Source organism: Aotus nancymaae, unplaced genomic scaffold (genome assembly GCF_030222135.1).
Source record: "Aotus nancymaae isolate 86718 unplaced genomic scaffold, 86718_ANA_hifiasm-v0.15.2.pri h1tg000067l, whole genome shotgun sequence".
Classification (NCBI taxonomy): domain Eukaryota; kingdom Metazoa; phylum Chordata; class Mammalia; order Primates; family Aotidae; genus Aotus; species Aotus nancymaae.
The window spans coordinates 4,472,499-4,490,246 of record NW_026988482.1 but is presented as its reverse complement, the minus strand read 5'-3'; the positions used below and the strand labels follow the sequence as shown (position 1 = coordinate 4,490,246).

Sequence of the window (17,748 nt, the reverse complement as noted above, 5' to 3'; positions counted from 1 at the left end):
TAAGTTTTAGTGAGTGTCAAGAAAAACCGTAGTGGCTTTGGAAACTTCTAGAAAGAGCATTTGTATTTCCAGAATTCAAGGAAAAGGAGGAGTTTTTCTGAAGCATTAATCAAGAGAGTTTAGACTTTTGAAATCATAGAGATAAAAAGAGTTTCTAAGGATTAAGGAAGGAGAAAGCTTTTGGGCATGAGGGAAACCAGCAGACATTTATTTCTTGTAAGAGCTTGTCAACGCTCTTCAGAAAGAGAAGCCAGCTTTTATCATCTGAGGAGGGCTCTAGAACGTAGGGAACCTGCTGGACCTGGTTTGTAGAGTTCAAGACATTTGGTGTCTGGCTCCAAACAGAGGTAAAACAAAGGGGCTCACATTTGGTGAATCAAGAGTTCAAGCTTGAAGACCAGCCTTTGTAGTCAGAGGCTTCCTAGAGCAAGGGTTGGATGATGACCGATGTGTGTTCTGGGTTCAGGCTGCAGGTACAGGTGGTTAACGGTGTTGAGGGAAAGCTGGTGAAAATGTCAAGGTTAGGGGTTCCGGAGAGCCACTGTCAGCCTGAGAGAACTCAAATGGCACCTATCTCCAGATACCCAGAGGCATGACTGGGGCCTGTCTCTTCTGGGCTCAAGTGGAAGCCAATCTTGGAGGAAAATGGACAGACAAAGACAAGTCAAGGTGAACATAAGGTGGAAATGGGGCCGTCGAGTTAGAAAGATCTCATCTTGGAATATGGATACATTGTCATTCTGTTTTTAAATAGTAAAACATGGATTTTATTTTTTTGAGATGGAGTTTTGTTCTTTTTGCCCAGGCTGGACTGCAACCTCCACCTCCCATTAAAGTGATTCTCCTACCTCAGCCACCAGAATAGCTGGGATTACAGATGCGTCTCACCACCCCCAGCTAATTTTGTATTTTTAGTAGAGATGGGGTTTCACCATGTTGTCCAGGCTGATCTTGAACTCCTGACCTCAGGTGATCTGCCTTCCTCGGCCTCCCAAAGTGTTGTGATTACAGGCATGAGCCTCTGCGCCCGACCCGGAATTCATTATTAAAACATTAAAGAATATTTCATGATGAAGGATAAGGATAGAATGATAATAGGTAACATAGTGCTTAGTGTATGCTAGACGCTTTTCTCTGAAGCATACAAACCTTAAGAAACTTGTCCAGATGACTAAGTATAGAGACAAAATTTGAACTAGGCAATCTGCCTGCAGAGCCTGAGGTGTTCTCAAAATACACTGCCATAAGGGCATTTAACTTAGTTCCGTTTCATTTTTTTTTCTTTTTTGAGATGGAGTCTTGCTCTGTCACCAGGCTGGAGTGCAGTGGTGTGATCTTGGCTTACTGCAACTTCCGCCTCCTGGGTTCAAGCAATTCTCCTGCCTCGGCCTCCCGAGTAGCTGGGACTACAGGTGTGTGCCACCACGCTTAGCTAATTTTTGTAGTTTTAGTAGAGATGGGGTGTCACCATGTTGGCCAGGATGGTCTCGATCTCTTGACCTTGTGATCTGCTTGCCTCAGGCTCCCAAAGTGCTGGGATTACAGGCATGAGCCACTGCGCCTGGCCTCCTTTCATTCTTAACTGCTGTGGTTCCTGATCTTTCATAAAGAAATGAAACTTTTGCCTCTGTTTTATACTTACCTGTTTAGTTGAATGTCATGCTAAGTTACTTAGAGTCTTTTTTCCTGTATTTATATTGCTTTCTCAGGTTGTCATTTTCTCATCTGGGAAAAAAACTTGAGAGTAAAGAGAGAAAGTGACAGTGTGTTCTCCAATAGCCTTTTTCAAGTTACACTACTTAGTTGAAGAGCATGATTTGTTGTATTGACACATAATAGCCAAAATAGTAATAATTATAGTAACAACAAACAATCCTGATCACCCTGTTTATAAATTGAAAAAGCATCGTAAAGCATCATGTTCCCCTTTCTTTTTTTTTTTTTGAGACAGAGTTTCTCTCTGTCACCCAGGCTGGAGTGCAGTCACGCGATCTCGGCTCACTGCAACCTCCACCTCCCAGGTTCAAACGATTCTCCTGCTTCAGCCTCCCGAGTAGCTGGGATTACAGCTGCATGTCACCACGCCTGGCTAATTTTTTGTATTTTAGTGGAGACAGAGTTTCACTGTATTGCCAAGGCTGGTTGTGAACTCCTGAGCTCGGGTAATCCGCCCGCCTCAGCCTCCCAAAGTGCTGGGATTACAGGCGTGAGCCACCGCGCTCGGCCCATGTTCCCTTTCTGTTCTGCTTTTTCACCCACTTACTGATGAAGAATGCAATATAGGATGATAACGCCAGCCACACTTTTTGCATGTGAATCTAGTCCTAAACACTAATAATGTATTATTTTTAAAAAAACAATTGATTTGGGAACTGAGTGCTAATGTTTTAAATGAAAACAGAGTATCTTGTCAGTAAGAAATTTTGGTTTTGATTATGTGGAACAAAGACAGATTTTTGTATTTGTAAGGTAGCCATCACTTTGCCTGCTTTTTCCGTTTAAAAACTCTGATACCCAATAATAGAGTGTTCCCAAGCTGCATCTGTTTCTTAATTTATTTTTGTTTTGCCCGATACTCAAGTGAGTAGACAAAATAATAGTTTTTATTTGGATGCATTGCGAAACCTAAATGTACATTTTACCTAGAAAAAAAAGCAAGACCATTGATTTATTAAGTCCTGTAGCTGCTATACGGTAGATTTCATGAGAAATATGATTCTGTTACCAGATTGCAGCAGGAGAGAAGATTCCTTTGAGCCAGGAAGAAATAGCTCTGCAGGGCCATGCCTTCGAAGCTAGAATATATGCAGAAGATCCTAACCATAACTTCGTGCCTGAGACTGGACCACTAGTGCACCTCTCTACCCCGCCAGCAGACCCTTGCACTAGGATTGAAACTGGAGTACGGCAAGGTCAAGTGAATAAAATTAAGGGTCTCATTCTTTTTAAGTTTTTAGTACATTATTATTTTTGGACAGATTCTTATCCGTAAGTCTTATGGAAATGTCTAGCATATTTTAAAATAAAGAATTTAAGTGATTTCTTGGTAACCATTACTTTTCCCTCGGAAATTGTTATTTTTAAAGAATAGTGAGTATTTTTAAACAGTGGACTCTCTTTTTTTGAGATTCAGCAGTACTTGGTCAGACCTAACCAGGAAATGTTTTGTGTGTACTGTCTTACCTTTTTTTTTTTTACCTTGCCTCGTTCCAAAAATGATTTAAGATGACTGATACCTGCTATGCTCAAGGCATACTGCCTTCAAGGGATATAAAGTCAAGTTGGAGAATTAATACATAAACTTAGTATAAGCCAAACAATAATTTAAAAAATTACAGTAAAGAAACAGAAGAGCTGTGACATTTCAGCATATGATTAATGACAGTGGTCATGACTAGTGATTACTTAGCACTTCTTACTTACTGACACTGCCAGGTGATTTTTCTACATGTGTTCGTTTCACCATAAGAACTGCCCTCTGAGTAGGTGTTATTATCATCCCTACTTTCTAGATGAGGAAACTGGAGCACAGAAGAGTTAAGTAATTTGTCCAAGGTCATCCTTGGAGCCAAGATTCAGACCCAGGCAGTCTGGCTCCTGAGTCAGTGCTCTGGAGCCTCCACTGTCTCCTGACATTTGAATTTCAGTTGATGGAATAAGTTATACAGTGATGGGATATAGCAATTCTCAGGGGTAAGAGCTTACTTTAGACTGATATAATTAGGACGTTTGTTTTTGTATTTTGTTTTTTTGAGACAGGGTCTCACTCTGTCACCCAGGCTGGAGTACAGTGATGTGATCTTGGCTCACTGCAGCCTTTATATCCCTGGCTTAAGCAATTCTCATGCTTCAGCCTCCTGAGTAGCTGGGATTGCAGATGTGCACCACAATGCCTAGCAGATTTTTTTTTTTTTTTTGTATTTTTAGTAGAGACAGGTTTTCACCATGTTGGCTAGACTGGTCTCAGACTCCTGGCCTCACGTGATCTGCCTGCCTCGCCCTCTCAAGGTACTGAGATGACAGGGGTGAGCCACCACGCCTGGCCAGGACAAACTTTTAAGAAGGTGACTGGAATGGATTTAGGTAGGTAGATTTAACAGCACAATGAAGAGTGAAGAGAAGAGAAAAAAGTATGTTCGAAGAATGGTAAGAAAATACATGGCTGAAGACATGGGTTGAAGGCGAATCATATAGTGTCTTGAAAGCCAAAATGAGGAATTAGGACTTCTTGAAAATAAATTGGCAGCATTTTGAGAGCTCTGGATAAGCCACAGCAAGATTTGGTAGTTAGTAGACTTTTTAACTTATCAGCGAAGCGTCTTCACTCTGCTTGTTTCATGGATTCCTTCCTTTCTACTGCAGGCATCTTTAATCTTATCAATGAGGGCTCTGGGGTTCAAAGAGGTCAAGTGACTGCCAAAATCCTGGAAGGACCCTGTAACAATGTTCTTTACAGCACACCACATCCTTTCCACTTGAACCATTTCTAACCAGTGGAATGTCCTCTGGTTCAGATTCTTGTCTTTAGGACTGTAACCATCACAGTGATGATAGCTGCCATTGGTGTATCAGCTTTGCCAGGTGTGGCACTTGTCACTTGATTGCCACTCTTCCTAACAACCCTGCAGGACAGAAGAATTATTAAACCTGCTTGACTGGTGTGGAAACTGAAGGAGTGAAGGGAGGGGAATGCTAAGGGCCGTGTGAGAGGGTAGTGGGAGATCGTGTTGACTTTCAAAATGAGAAGGGAAAAGAAGGTTCAGAAGAAGACAGGACAGGGAGAGCCAGATCGTGTGCCATTGATCACCATGTTAGGGCCTGGTGCTGTTGGGTGGCCCACCCTCGTTATACTTGCCAAGTTTTCAAAGCCCTCTGAACCTCAGGGTCCTCATGAATAAATTTATGGCAATATTATTTATCATGCAGGGGTTTATGAAGATTAAGTGTGAAATGTACATAACAAAATGTCTTGCTCGTTGTATTTTATTCCTTTATGTTTCGACTTGAAGGGGTTACTGTGGTTTTCAATTTCAGGAGATGAAGTTTCTGTGCATTATGACCCCATGATTGCAAAGCTGGTCGTGTGGGCGGCAGATCGCCAGGCGGCGTTGACAAAACTGAGGTACAGCCTTCGTCAGTGCCATGTGAGTGACCCGAGGCCATGCCAGTGACCTTGATATGTTTGGTCAGCACCAGAGGTCAGCCTTTGCCTTTGGCAGGGCCTTGGTCTTGCCAGCTTATTTCCTATTTCCATCAGTTGCCCAAACAAAATAATTTCATAGGGGAGAATGTTGCACGGGCCAGAACAGGGTTTGAGGATTTGTTGATTTCAGTTACAAAAGAAAGATTACGGAAGTATTGTTAGTGTCAGTGCTGTGTTTCAGGGGAATCCTGTTCACTCTGTAGATGAGGCCGGCTATACGTGGTACCTTAGTAGGGTTTTTATTTTTCCTTAGAGCTGCCCACAGTAGAAAATACTTAGGAAATAAAAGCAGATGTTTTCTGGAATGTTGTTTTCCCTACTCAGTGTGACCTACAGTCTGGTAATTTTTCTCTGAAGTAAAATAATTATGTTCAGTTTCATCCCTTTGATAGAGTTTGCTATTTTCCTGTAGAACATTAATTTCCTTGGTGCAGAAAGTCCCATACCACACTGATTTAGCTCAGAGAAGGATTTATTAACCCAGTTATTCAACTTGTTAGATGTTAATAATTGATCAAAGCTCTGGTCTCTGTGGCTCCAACCACACTGGCTGCTTTGCCACTTCTGAGACCCACTCAGCATGGAACCATGCATTCCTGTCCAGTCTTCCAGAATATTGTTCCCCCTACATGATTGCAGGGCTCCCTCCTGACTACCCTGCTCTCCTGCTCTGAGCCCTTTCCCAGGCTGCCCCGTTTAAAGTATGACCTTTTGTTATTCTCCGTCCTCTTAGCCAGCCTTTGTTTTCTTGATGGCATATGACATTATATTAGATGCCTCTTTACAGACGTTGTTACTTGTTTCCCTAGAATGTAAGCAGAGACTGTAAAGGCAGGGACCTCATCCCTTTTGTTCCTCACTGTGTCCCCAGTGCCTGTATCAGAGCCTGCCACCTAAGAGATGCTCTTGAAATGGCTGTTAAACGAATGAAGGAATGGATGAGTGAATGAACGAACCCACAGTTCAGAGCTGGTTTTACTTTCGATCCCATTTATTGGCATATTTGGGTTAATTTTATGCCTTTACAAATTTTTGTATCAGTATATAAAATTTGGATTTGAGTGTTAGAAGGAAGCTCTTTTGAGGTTATTTAATCCTGTCGCCTCCCCAGTATAGCAATCCTGCTTGCGGTTTGCAGTCTTCCTATTCTCTGGAAGTATTCTGAGCAGCAAGTCTTCCATACTTTGCAAATGAATTTCATTTATGTTTCTTAACATTGATTACTTTCCTCACCTGAGTCAACAAAGTGCCTCTATGCTGCCTACTATAACGGCATTTCCTGCCTCCCCTTTGTCATATTAACATGTAATTTTAAGTGTTAAGTCTGGATGGATACAGTAATGGACATAGTCATGGTGAGGTGAGTTTTTGTTTTGTTTTTCCTGAGAATTGTCCTGTTGCCACATGGTACCTTAGTAGGTTTTTATTTTTCCTAAGAGTTGTTCACAGTAGAAGATACCTAGATAAAAAGAGCAGATGGTTTTCTGGACATATTGTTTTCCCCACTCAGGAGGAACTGGGGCTTTATTCTCTTCCTAGATTGTTGGACTGCACACCAACATCAACTTCTTACTTAACCTGTCTGGCCACCCGGAGTTTGAAGCTGGGAACGTGCACACTGACTTCATCCCTCAGCACCACAAAGAGCTGCTGCCCGGTCGGAAGGCTGCAGCCAAAGAGTCTTTATGCCAGGCAGCCCTGGGCCTCATCCTCAAGGAGAAGGCCATGACCGATGCCTTCACTCTCCAGACACATGGTACGGAAGGCTTGTCCCTTTCTTCTGCTTGTCAAGTGTTGCGAATCAGCATTGACCGTGCTTTTCTCTCTCTGTGGCCTGCTTGCCTCTCTTTTCACCTCTAAGTGACTGACACCATTCTTTGCAGATGTGTTTTTTAGTATGAAGGAAAGCTCTTGCCTTGCCGTGGATGCACCCATAAACACTATTTAACCCATTCACTGTAGCGTAACTAAACGCCTAACACTGTAGAAATGGATCTCTTTTCAGTCAAGCACTTGTTCTCCCCACACCCTGTGCTAACTTCTTACCACTTCTTTTGTTCGCCACTCCTCAGGGACCTACTTTGTTGTATCCTCTGTACCTGCAGCAGCTCCCTTTGTCCCAGAGTCTCAAGACGGAACACAGGAGACTTAGATTCCCTTTGGTTACCCATGACTTAGTGTCGAATCACTTCTTCCTCTCTTTCCATCCTGTGATTGTCTACCTAGAGACTTCATAGTGTCATAGAATCCAAGCATAGGAAGGGCCATAGCAGGCGTACATCCTGGCTACCGCCCACATACATTCCCTCCTACCTCAGCACACCCACTAAGTTGTTGCTCAACTTCTTCCTAACACCCCAGGAAACTGGAAATTCATTACCTCATAGGGTAGCTTAGAGTTTCAGCCAGTTGGAAAGTTCTTCCCTTTAAATTGATACACAGTCTCAGCCCTCACAAACTTGTTGCATTTCAGGCTAGCTCTGACCTTTGGAGCAAACAGAATTTTAAAAAATCTAATCTATTTTTCTCTTTTATTGGTAATTATTTTATTACCCTATACAGTTTGAAATCCCAAATCCCCAAATCCGAAATGCTCCAGAATCAGAAGCTTTTTGAGCACTAACATGACACTCAAAGGAAATGCTCATTGGAACATTTCAGAGTCCAGATATTTGGATCAGGGATGTTGAGCCAGTTAAATATGATGCAAATAATCCAAAATCAAAAAAAAAAAAAAAAAAAATCTGAAATTCAAAGCACTTGTGGTCCCAAGCATTTTGGATAAAGGTTACTGAACCTGTATTATTATAGGATCCCCTATTGGAATCTTTAATTTCTACATTCATTTACATTCATTCAGGATAGCTATGTTGAAAGCTTAAAATGTAAAATGTTTTAAGTGCTGAAAGCTACATCTTTAGAAGATTTTATCCTTATTTTATCCTTTTACATTGAATGAAAATGCATCTAAATATATCCCTGAGTGTGATATTCCTGAGCCTGAACTTAACATTTTTAGAATGGAGTGTTCTCTTACTGTGACCTTCCTTTTAAAAGTTTATAATTGGTACAGAGATGAGATTCAGAATAACTTACATCAGCTTAGCTTTGCTAAAGCTCCTCGATGTTGTCCAGTAGAGGTGGTACACCCAAATGCCTATAAAGGGCTAGGCACTGTGGTTCATGCCTGTAATCCCAACAATTTGGGAGGCCTGGGGCAGCTGTGTCACTTAAATCAGGAGTTTGAGACCAGCCTGGCCAACACAGTGAAACCCTATCTCTACCAAAAATAGAAAAATTAGCTGGCCATGGTGGCGTGCATCTGTAATCCCAGCTACTTGGGAGGCTGAGGCAGGAGAATCACTTGAACCCAGGAGGTGGAAGTTGCAGTGAGCCAAGATTGTGCCTCCACGTCAAAAAAACAATGCCTCTAAGGGCTGGGCCAACAACATAGAAGAGGAAAAGAGGCCAGGTGAAAGAAAAATAGGGAATAGTAGAGGCTTTAGTGACCTGAAATGAATATGAATTTGCCCCATCAAAAGGGGGTGACCATGGTGTAGCTTATGCCACCGCAGGATGAGAGTTTAGATTGCAAATATTCAGATTCTTCAGTAGATGCTAGAATTTTTAATATAGAATTCCATAAGATATAAACAAAATTATCTCTTTAAACCTGAAACAATGAGAAAACCAAGAGAAAAGCATATCTGAGCTGCCAATTTAGGACTAGCGTTTTATGTTTTCTTTTGTAAGGTGTAAATTTCATAGGCTTGATACTCATAAATTTGTTATTGAATTTTAAATTTTTTCTAGATCAGTTCTCTCCATTTTCATCTAGCAGTGGACGAAGACTGAATATCTCTTATACCAGAAACATGACTCTTAAAGATGGTAAAAACAGTAAGTAATGTTTCATTAAAAGAGAAAGGTGAGTCATAGAAGTGTAGCACACTAATCTGAAGAAGAGGATTGCAGCCTGGTCATGATCAGTCAGTTACATTTTTAAAATGCGTACCCTGAACATTGGAAGGAAATATGCCAAAATAATAGAATTGATCAGCTCCGGGTAGTAGAGTTCATGGTATCTGCTTTTCTTCTTTGCAGTTTTCAGATGTTTTGTAAATATTCTAAAAATATGTCGTGAAATAAGCGTAGCAAAACAGCTGAGATGAAATATGCCCCAGAATGTTAGAAATATGCCCCAAAAAACCCCTTTGTCCCCAACTATTCACACTTTTTTTTGCTTTGCAATTTTTCTGCAGTGAGAATGTATACTTTTAAATAAGAAAAAAACAATATCCAAAACTATGTCAGAGAGGGACGATTGCCCATTGCTCAGGCAGTGATTCAGGTAGAAGTCTGTCACTAGAGAGCTATAATTTGTTAGGTGCCTTATCTCATGTAAGTTTTTATCTTCACAACGTGAGGGGGAGTCGCTGTTACACCCATGTATGGATGATGAAAGCATGGATGATAAGACACAGAAGTGAAGTCATTTAGTCAAGACTAGCAAGTGGTGGAGCTAGGATTCACACTCACTCTTTTTGACCTTGACTCTCATGCTGTTTCCACCATTTTTCCAGTAGAAAATTGATTTTTAATTGTAAACTAATTTGAGTTGGCTCAATTTAGGGACTGGCTTACTTTAACTGAAGTCAAAAGAGGCCGACACTTAAGCCAGAAGGCAGTTTATAAACTTTTGACTGGAGCAGTGTAGCAGCAGGACCAGAATTCTGTGATAGCTGGTCACTATATCCCTTCTGCTATAAGACAGTTTGTGTGGGAACCCCGATGGGCACAGAGTCAGAACTCAGAGTGCTGGCTAACCTCAAATGTGAGATGTCTTTGAACTGTTACAGTTCTGTTATAAAAATGTGCCTCCCAGGTAGAGCAGAATCCTCTTGTCAGCTGATCACAGAACCTTCTTCTTTGGACAGAGGAAAATCTTTTTTTTTTTTGAGATGGACTTTCGCTCGTTTCCCAGGTTGGAGCAGTGGCGTGATCTTGGCTCACTGCAACCTCTGCCTCCCCGGTTCAGGTGATTGCCCTGTCTCAGCCTCCTGAGTAGCTGGGATTACAGACGCCCACCAGTATGCCCAGCTAATTTTTGTATTTTTAGTAGAGACAGGGTTTCACCATATTGGCCAGGCTGGTCTTGAACTCCTGACCTCAGGTGATCCACCTGCCTCAGCCTCCCAAAGTGCTGGGATTACAGGCATGAGCCCCTGTGCCCAGCCAGAAAATCTTTTTTACTTCACCTCTATGAAGACACTCACTCAGTAACAAATATTTTGTTCACACTAGTTTGTTGGGTCATAACTCCAGTTATTTTTCAGTCCTGAGCCTAGATGGTCATTACTGTAAGTACATTGGGCATATTGTCAACCCTTTATAACAAAAATTTGTAGACCTCTTTTATATAGTAGCATTCTGCAGATAGCTAGCCCATCCATTTAAGCTCATTTCATCCTAAAAAGACAGCCCCCAAAATCTGGAAATATCTTACTCTAGACTCCTATATGCTAAATACGATTATCAAAAGCATTAAAGTTTCACTGGCCTCTTCGACCTGAATTAAACAGAAGAATTACATGTGTGATTATAATTCATACAAGCCAACTGTGTTATTTGGCATGGCTCTTCACTAAAGCACCAAGCACTAATTTGAAGTATGCTGGGGGTTTTGGAATTAAACTTTTAATTAAAAAGTAAATACATAATTGAAAAGCCAACATGGTTGTTGTTCACTACACCCTTTTGGCAATATTTTATGAAAATAATCCAAGTATGTATGAAACAGCTTTCAGAAAAGGTTATATAGCTAAGTCTCCAAAAAATGCTAATTAGCAATGATGAGAATTAAATGAAGAAAAGTGCATGAAACAGGAAGCTTAAGAGACCAGGCCAGGCACAGTGGCTCACACTTGTAATCTCAGCACTGTGGGAAGCCAAGGCAGGAGGATTGCTTGAGGGCAGGAGTTTGAGATCAGCCTGGGTGACATAGTGAGATCTTGTTCCTATTTATAAAATAAAACTTTATTAAAAGAAAACAAGGTACTAGAAGCATTTATGAGGCTAAAGCAGAAGCAACTTCTAGTGACCTCAGTGAGAATGACCAACTATTTTAAGTATTCAAGGCTTGAAAACTATTCTTGCTTTGCTACTAGAGGTCATGTTTCACAGAACCCTGTCCAACTTCAATGATAATAATAGCTAAGATTTATTGAGTATTTGGTATATGTCAGATACTGTGTTAAACATTTTCCAAAGATTGTTTCATTTGCATTTTCAGAACAGGCCAATGAGATTGGTGTTATTATTAGTGTCAACTTTATAAATTACTAATCTCTGTATACCAAGGTCAAGGCTCAGAGAGATTAGTAATTTTCTAGAAGTCACACCAAAAATAATTGGTGGAGTCAGGATTTGAACCCACACTCCAGGATACATGTGCCAACCTAAACTGCACACATGCCACACTTGTATACCCTATTAAATTACAAGAGGATGTTTAAGGTCTCTTGTAGGTGACAAGAGATATCTAGGGTAGGAGTTTTCCTGGTAGTGTCTTTACTGTGATCTGCTGGCATTTGTGCCGGTTAAATACATGTCATATTTTATAAATTCAAAGAAAATGGTTGTGGTGTAATGGGAGGCACTTTCTCCTAAGAAGAGCTAAAGCCTATTGACATGATATAGGGTGGAGAAGTTTCATTCATTTATACATTGAGTACAAAGTTTTTGATAAAATAGATATGCCAAGTGATGTGGAAAAGAGAGAAAAAAGTCTTTGTCCCTGTTTTTTTTTTCTCTTAAGGAATTTACCATTTGGAAGTGTGTATGCTGAGAAGATGGAGAGCATAGTGGTCAAGAGTGCAGGCCCTGGAGAACGTACTTTAGTATTTGACTTTTGTGAACATTTTTATTTTGGTAATTTTTCTGAAACAAATGATAGGAAAATCACTCTTTATAAACAGGATGAGGGGAGACTCATAGTGGTATTTGTATGCAGAGGAGGGAGAGTTAACTCTGGCCAGGTGGACTCTTCCCAAGGACAGCGAGCCTGATGTGAATAGGCAGTAGGGTTTCTGTGCTGTGGCTGGACACCAGCAGTGTAGTGAAGGAGAAGGGTTCAAGTGATTCTCTTGCCTCAGCCTCCCAAGTAGCTGGGACTACATGCCCAGCTAATTTTTGTATTTTTAGTAGAGACGGGATTTCACTATGTTGGCCAGGCTGGTCTCAAACTCTGACCTCAGGTGATGTGCCTGCCTCGGCCTCCCAAAGTACGGGGATTACAGGTGTGAGCCACCACGCCCAGCCTGGGGAATGTTAATTGTCCCATTTTCACATTTGGTTGGAGCATCAGGCCATCCATGGAGGAGAATGGTAGGAAATAAGACTGAGAGGTTGGAACCTTCAATATCAGGCCAAGTATTTGGAATGGGGTCAGGACATTAGCTCTGAGTATTGAGATGAGAAGCGGGAAGATCCCAGAGGACCTCCTCAGATCAGCCAGGCCTGAGGCAGTGGGGCCTGAGGCAGGGGAGAGCAGTAGGAATGGAAGGAGAGGTGCATAGGACAGGTATTTAAGGGAAGAATTTGGCAGCTTTGTAGTAACTGTTGCATGTGGAAAGCAAAGGAGAAGGACGAGGCAAGGACAACTTTAAGCCTGGAAGACAAGGAGCATAGGGGTGCCAGTCAGGGAGCTCACAGGTCTGGAGGAGAAGAAGGTAGACGGAGAAGATGATTTGTCGGCCCCGCCATGGTCCTCTGAAGTCTCCAGTGGAGGATCCAGCTGGGAATGACTAATCAGAGGTCACCTGGAGAAGGGAGGCTAGGGCTGGAAACAGATTTGAACTGGCAGCATGAAAATGATTGTTGAAGTATCAGAAGCAGACAAACTGATTCTTACCTATGTACTGTACCCCACAAAACTTTAGATTTTCGTCTCCTCGGATAGTCAACCAGTTCCATACTCATGTAATCTGGGCCTACTCTGGAGTTATTGCAGGTTTGCTTTCAGACCACTGCAATAAAGTGAGCCAAACAAAGGTTTTGGTTTCCTCATGCATATGAAAGTTATGTTTATAGGCCTGGCATGGTGGCTCACACCTGTAATCCCAGCACTTTGGGAGGCTGAGATGGGCGGATCATGAGGTCAGGAGTTTGAGACTAGCCTGACCAATGTGGTGAAACCCTGTCTCTACTGAAAATAGAAAAATTAGCTGAACATAGTGGCACACACCTATAATCCCAGCTACTCAGGAGGCTGAGGCAGGAGAATCGCTTGAACCTGGGAGGCGGGGGTTGCAGTGAGCTGAGATCACGCCACTGCACTCCAGCCTGGGTGACAGAGTGAGACTCCCATCTCAAAAAAAAAAAAATTATGTTTATATTATATTGTAGTTTATTGTGTGCTAATAACATTATGTCTAAACAAACAATATATATACCTTAATTTAGAAATGCTTTATGGCTAAAAAAAAAAAAAAAAAAAGCTAATGATGATCTAAGCCTCCAATGAGTTGTAATTTTGTTGCTGGCGAAGGGTCTTGCCTCAGTGTTAATGGCTGTGATTGACTTAGTGTGGTGGTTGCTGAAGATTGGGGTGAGTAGCAATTTGCGTAAAATAAGACACCAAGGAGGTTTGCTGCATCAGCTAACCCTTCCTTTCAGGAAAGATTTCTCTGCAGTGTGCAGTGCTGTTGAGATGCAGCAATTCGGTCACATCTTCAGGCTCTACTTCCAATCCTAGATCCCTTGCTATTTCTACCACCTGCAGTTACTTCCTCTGCTAAAGTTTTGAACCCCTAAAAGTCATCTGTGAGTCATTAAATTCTTCCAAACTCCTGTTAATGTTGATAATTTGACCTCATTCCATGAATCACAAATGTTCTTAATGGCATCTAAAAGGTTTTCAATTTACTTTGCCCAGATCCATCAGAAGACTCACTATGGCAGCTATTGCCATACAAAATATATTTCTTAATAAGACTTGAAAGTTGAAATTACTCCTTGATCCATGGGCTGCAGAAAGGATGTTGTGCTAGCAGGCATGAAAACATTAATCTCCTTGTACATCTCCATCAGCGCTCTTGGGTGGTGACTGTGTGCATTGTCACTGAGTGATAATATTTTTTTTTTTTTTTTTTTTTTTTTTTGAGACGGAGTTTCGCTCTTGATACCCAGGCTGGAGCGCAATGGCGCGATCTCGGCTCACCGCAATCTCCGCCTCCTGGGTTCAGGCAATTCTCCTGCCTCAGCCTCCTGAGTAGCTGGGATTACAGGCACGCGCCACCGTGCCCAGCTAATTTTTTGTATTAGTAGAGACGGGGTTTCACCATGTTGACCAGGATGGTCTCGATCTCTTGACCTCGTGATCCACCCGCCTTGGCCTCCCAAAGTGCTGGGATTACAGGCTTGAGCCACCGCGCCCGGCCGAGTGATAATATTTTGAAAGGAATTTTTTATCTGAGCACTATTGAGCAGATCTCAACAATAGTCTTAAAATATTCAGTAAACTATGGCATAAACAGAAGTGTTATCATCCAGGTTTTGTTGTTCCATTTATAGGGCACAGGCAAATTTAGCATCATTCTTAAAGGCCCTAGGATTTTCAGAATGGTAAATGAGCATTTAATTCAACTTAAAGTCACTGGCTGCGTTAACCCCTAGCAAGAGAGTCAGCCTGTGGTTTGAAGCTTTGAAACCAGGTATTGACTTTTCCTCTCTAGCTTTGAAAGTCCTAAATGGCATCTTCTTCCAATAGAAGACTGTTTTGTCTCCACTAAAAGTCTGTTGTTTTCTGTAGCCACATTTATCAATTTTCTTAGCTAGATTTCCTGGATAACTTGCTGCAGCTCCTCCATCAGTACTTTCTGCTTTATCTTGCTCTGTGTGTTAGGGAGATGGCTTCTTTCCTTAAACCTCATAAACCAGCCTCTGCTATCTTCAAATATTTTTTCTACAGCTTCCTCAGTTCTCTTGGCCTTACTTGAATCAAAGAGAGTTAGGGCCTTGCTCTGGATTGGCTTTGGCTTAAGGGAATGTTGTGGCTGGTTTGTCTTCTATCCAGACCACTAAAACTTTGTCCATATCAGCAACAAGCCTGTTTCACCGTATTTATTATTATCATCATTATTATTTTAGAGATGGGGTCTTGGTATGTTGCCCAGATTGGTCTCAAACTCCCAGACTCAAGCAGTCCTGCTTTGGCCTCCCAAAGCACTGGGATTACAGGCATGAGTCACTGCTCCCGCCCAGCTATTTCACCTTCTTACCGTTCATGTGTTTACTGGAGTAGCACTTTTAACTTCCTTCAAGAACTTTTCCTTTGCATTCACAACTTGGCGGTTTGGGACTAGAAGCCTAGCTTTTGGCTTATCTCAGCTTTTATCATGCCTTCCTCACTAAGCTTAATCATTTCTAGCTTTTGATTTAAAGTGGGAGACATGTAACTCTTCTTTTCATTTGACCACTTATAGGCCATTGTAGGGTTATTAATTAGCCTAATTTCAATATTGTAGTGTCTCAGGGAATAGGGAGACCCATAGAGAGGGAGAGAGACGGGAATGGCTGGTCAGTGGAGCGGGAAGAACACACACAGTATTCATCAAGGAAGTTCACTATCTTACATGGGTGTAGATTGAGGCACTGTAAAGCAATTAAAGTAGTAATATCAAAGATCACAGATCACCATAACAGATAGAATAATTTAAAAGTTTTAGGCTGGGCGTGGTGGTTCACTCCTATAATCCCAGCACTTTGGGAGGCCAAAGCAGACGGATCATGAGGTCAGGAGTTCAAGACCAGCCTGACCAACATGGTGAAACCCTGTCTTTAACTGAAAATATAATAATTAGCTGGGCATGGTGGTGCACACCTATAATTCCAGCTACTCAGGAAGCTGGGGCAGGGGATTCAGTTGAACCCAGGAGGCAGAGGTTGCAGTGAGCCAAGATTAACCACTGCACTTCCAGCCTGGGAGACAGAGTGAGATTCCATCTCAAAAAAAAAAAAAAAAGTTTTAAATAGTAAGAATTACAAAAATGTGACACAAAGACATGAAGTGAACACATGCTGTTGGAAGAATATGCTTGACATAGTGTTGCCATAAACTCAATGTGTAAAAAACATTGTATCTGCAGAGGGCAATAAAGTGAGATGTGCCTGTAACATGAATAATTTATTAGGTGTATGTAGTCTTACCATTCATAAAGCACTTTCACATTTATGTAATAATTGTTATATTTTTATGCCGATTTAATGGCTCAGAAAATCAAGGCCAGAGATTTAATGAGTCAAAATGACAGAGGTGATCAGGTGGCAGGTTCTAGTCTGAACCAAAAACTTCTCTTTACCAGTTCATTGCCTTTTTTTTTATTTTTGAGATGGAGTCTCTTGCTCTGTTGCCCAGGCTGGAGTGCAGTGGCATGATCTTGGCTCACTGCAGCCTCCACTGCCCAGGTTCAAGGAGTTCTCCTGCCTCAGCCTCCCGATGAGCTGGGATTACAGGCACATGCCACCACACCCAGCTAATTTTTGTATTTTTGGTAGAGACTGGGTTTCACCATATTGGTCTGGCTGATCTCAAACTCCTGACCTCATGATCCACCTTGGCCTCTCAAAGTGCTGGGATTACAAGCATGAGCCACCACACCTGGCCTGCATTTTAAAGTTATGATACTGCAGACTTTTTGTTGAGGGAAAAATACGTAAAATATTCTACAACCTTAAAATACCTAAAACCCAAGGCCAGATGCAGTGACTCATGCCTGTCATTCCAGCACTTTGAGATGCTTAGGCAGATGGATCATTTGAGTCCAGGAGTTCAAGACCAGCCTGGGCAACATGGCGAACCTCATCTCTACAAAAAAATCAAAAAACTAGCCAAGCATGGTGGCACATCTGTAGTCCCAGCTCCTTGGGAGGCTGAGGTGAGGGGATCGCCTGACCCCAGCAGGTTAAGGCTGTGGTGAGCCGTGATCATGCCACTGCACTCCAATCAGGGTGACAGAGTGAGACCCTGTCTTAAAAACAAACAAACAAAAAACCCTGAAGTTCCGTTTTAAAAAAGAAAAGTTTGAAATTCATCTTTATTGGTACTAGCCTGACAGATGCTTTTCTAACAAAATACTTTATTTCCAAGAAGTTAAAAGATGTTGATTTTCCTTTGAATAGTTGGTTGTCTTTAGGTTGAGAGTGAAATTCTTTATATCTCAGTTATTAAATAAATGTTTCCTAATTTTTCTTTATTTTTTCCCCTTTTTCCGTGAAGATGTAGCCATAGCTGTAACGTATAACCATGATGGGTCTTACAGCATGCAGGTAAGCCTTGCTGGTTTTGTTCTACAGTGCAGAGCTGGATCTGATCTCTTTTATACTGAATAGGGTCTTTTTTCACTCTCTGGTTTCTCTTAAGCCTTTGACTATTATGACTGCAGTTAGGAGAATATCTTACGCCTTTATTTCAGACCTGATTTGGGGAAATTACCCTCTATACAGTTTCTAACTGATTGCTTATTCGGTTGGGCTGTGGTTCCCTT

General features: G+C 41.7%; 1 protein-coding gene across 4 annotated transcripts in view; it reads left to right on the top strand.

Moving 5' to 3' along the window:
- MCCC1 (methylcrotonyl-CoA carboxylase subunit 1) overlaps positions 1-17,748 on the top strand; it is a 78,768-nt gene that overhangs the window by 51,245 nt on the left and 9,775 nt on the right. For all 4 annotated transcript variants that reach the window (XM_064366847.1, XM_021674505.2, XM_021674507.2 and 1 more), the window contains 5 exons: positions 2,729-2,912; positions 5,035-5,144; positions 6,743-6,959; positions 9,017-9,103; positions 17,481-17,530. In XM_064366847.1, coding sequence (XP_064222917.1) covers positions 2,729-2,912; positions 5,035-5,144; positions 6,743-6,959; positions 9,017-9,103; positions 17,481-17,530 — 648 coding nt within the window. The remainder of the gene's footprint in view (positions 1-2,728; positions 2,913-5,034; positions 5,145-6,742; positions 6,960-9,016; positions 9,104-17,480; positions 17,531-17,748) is intronic.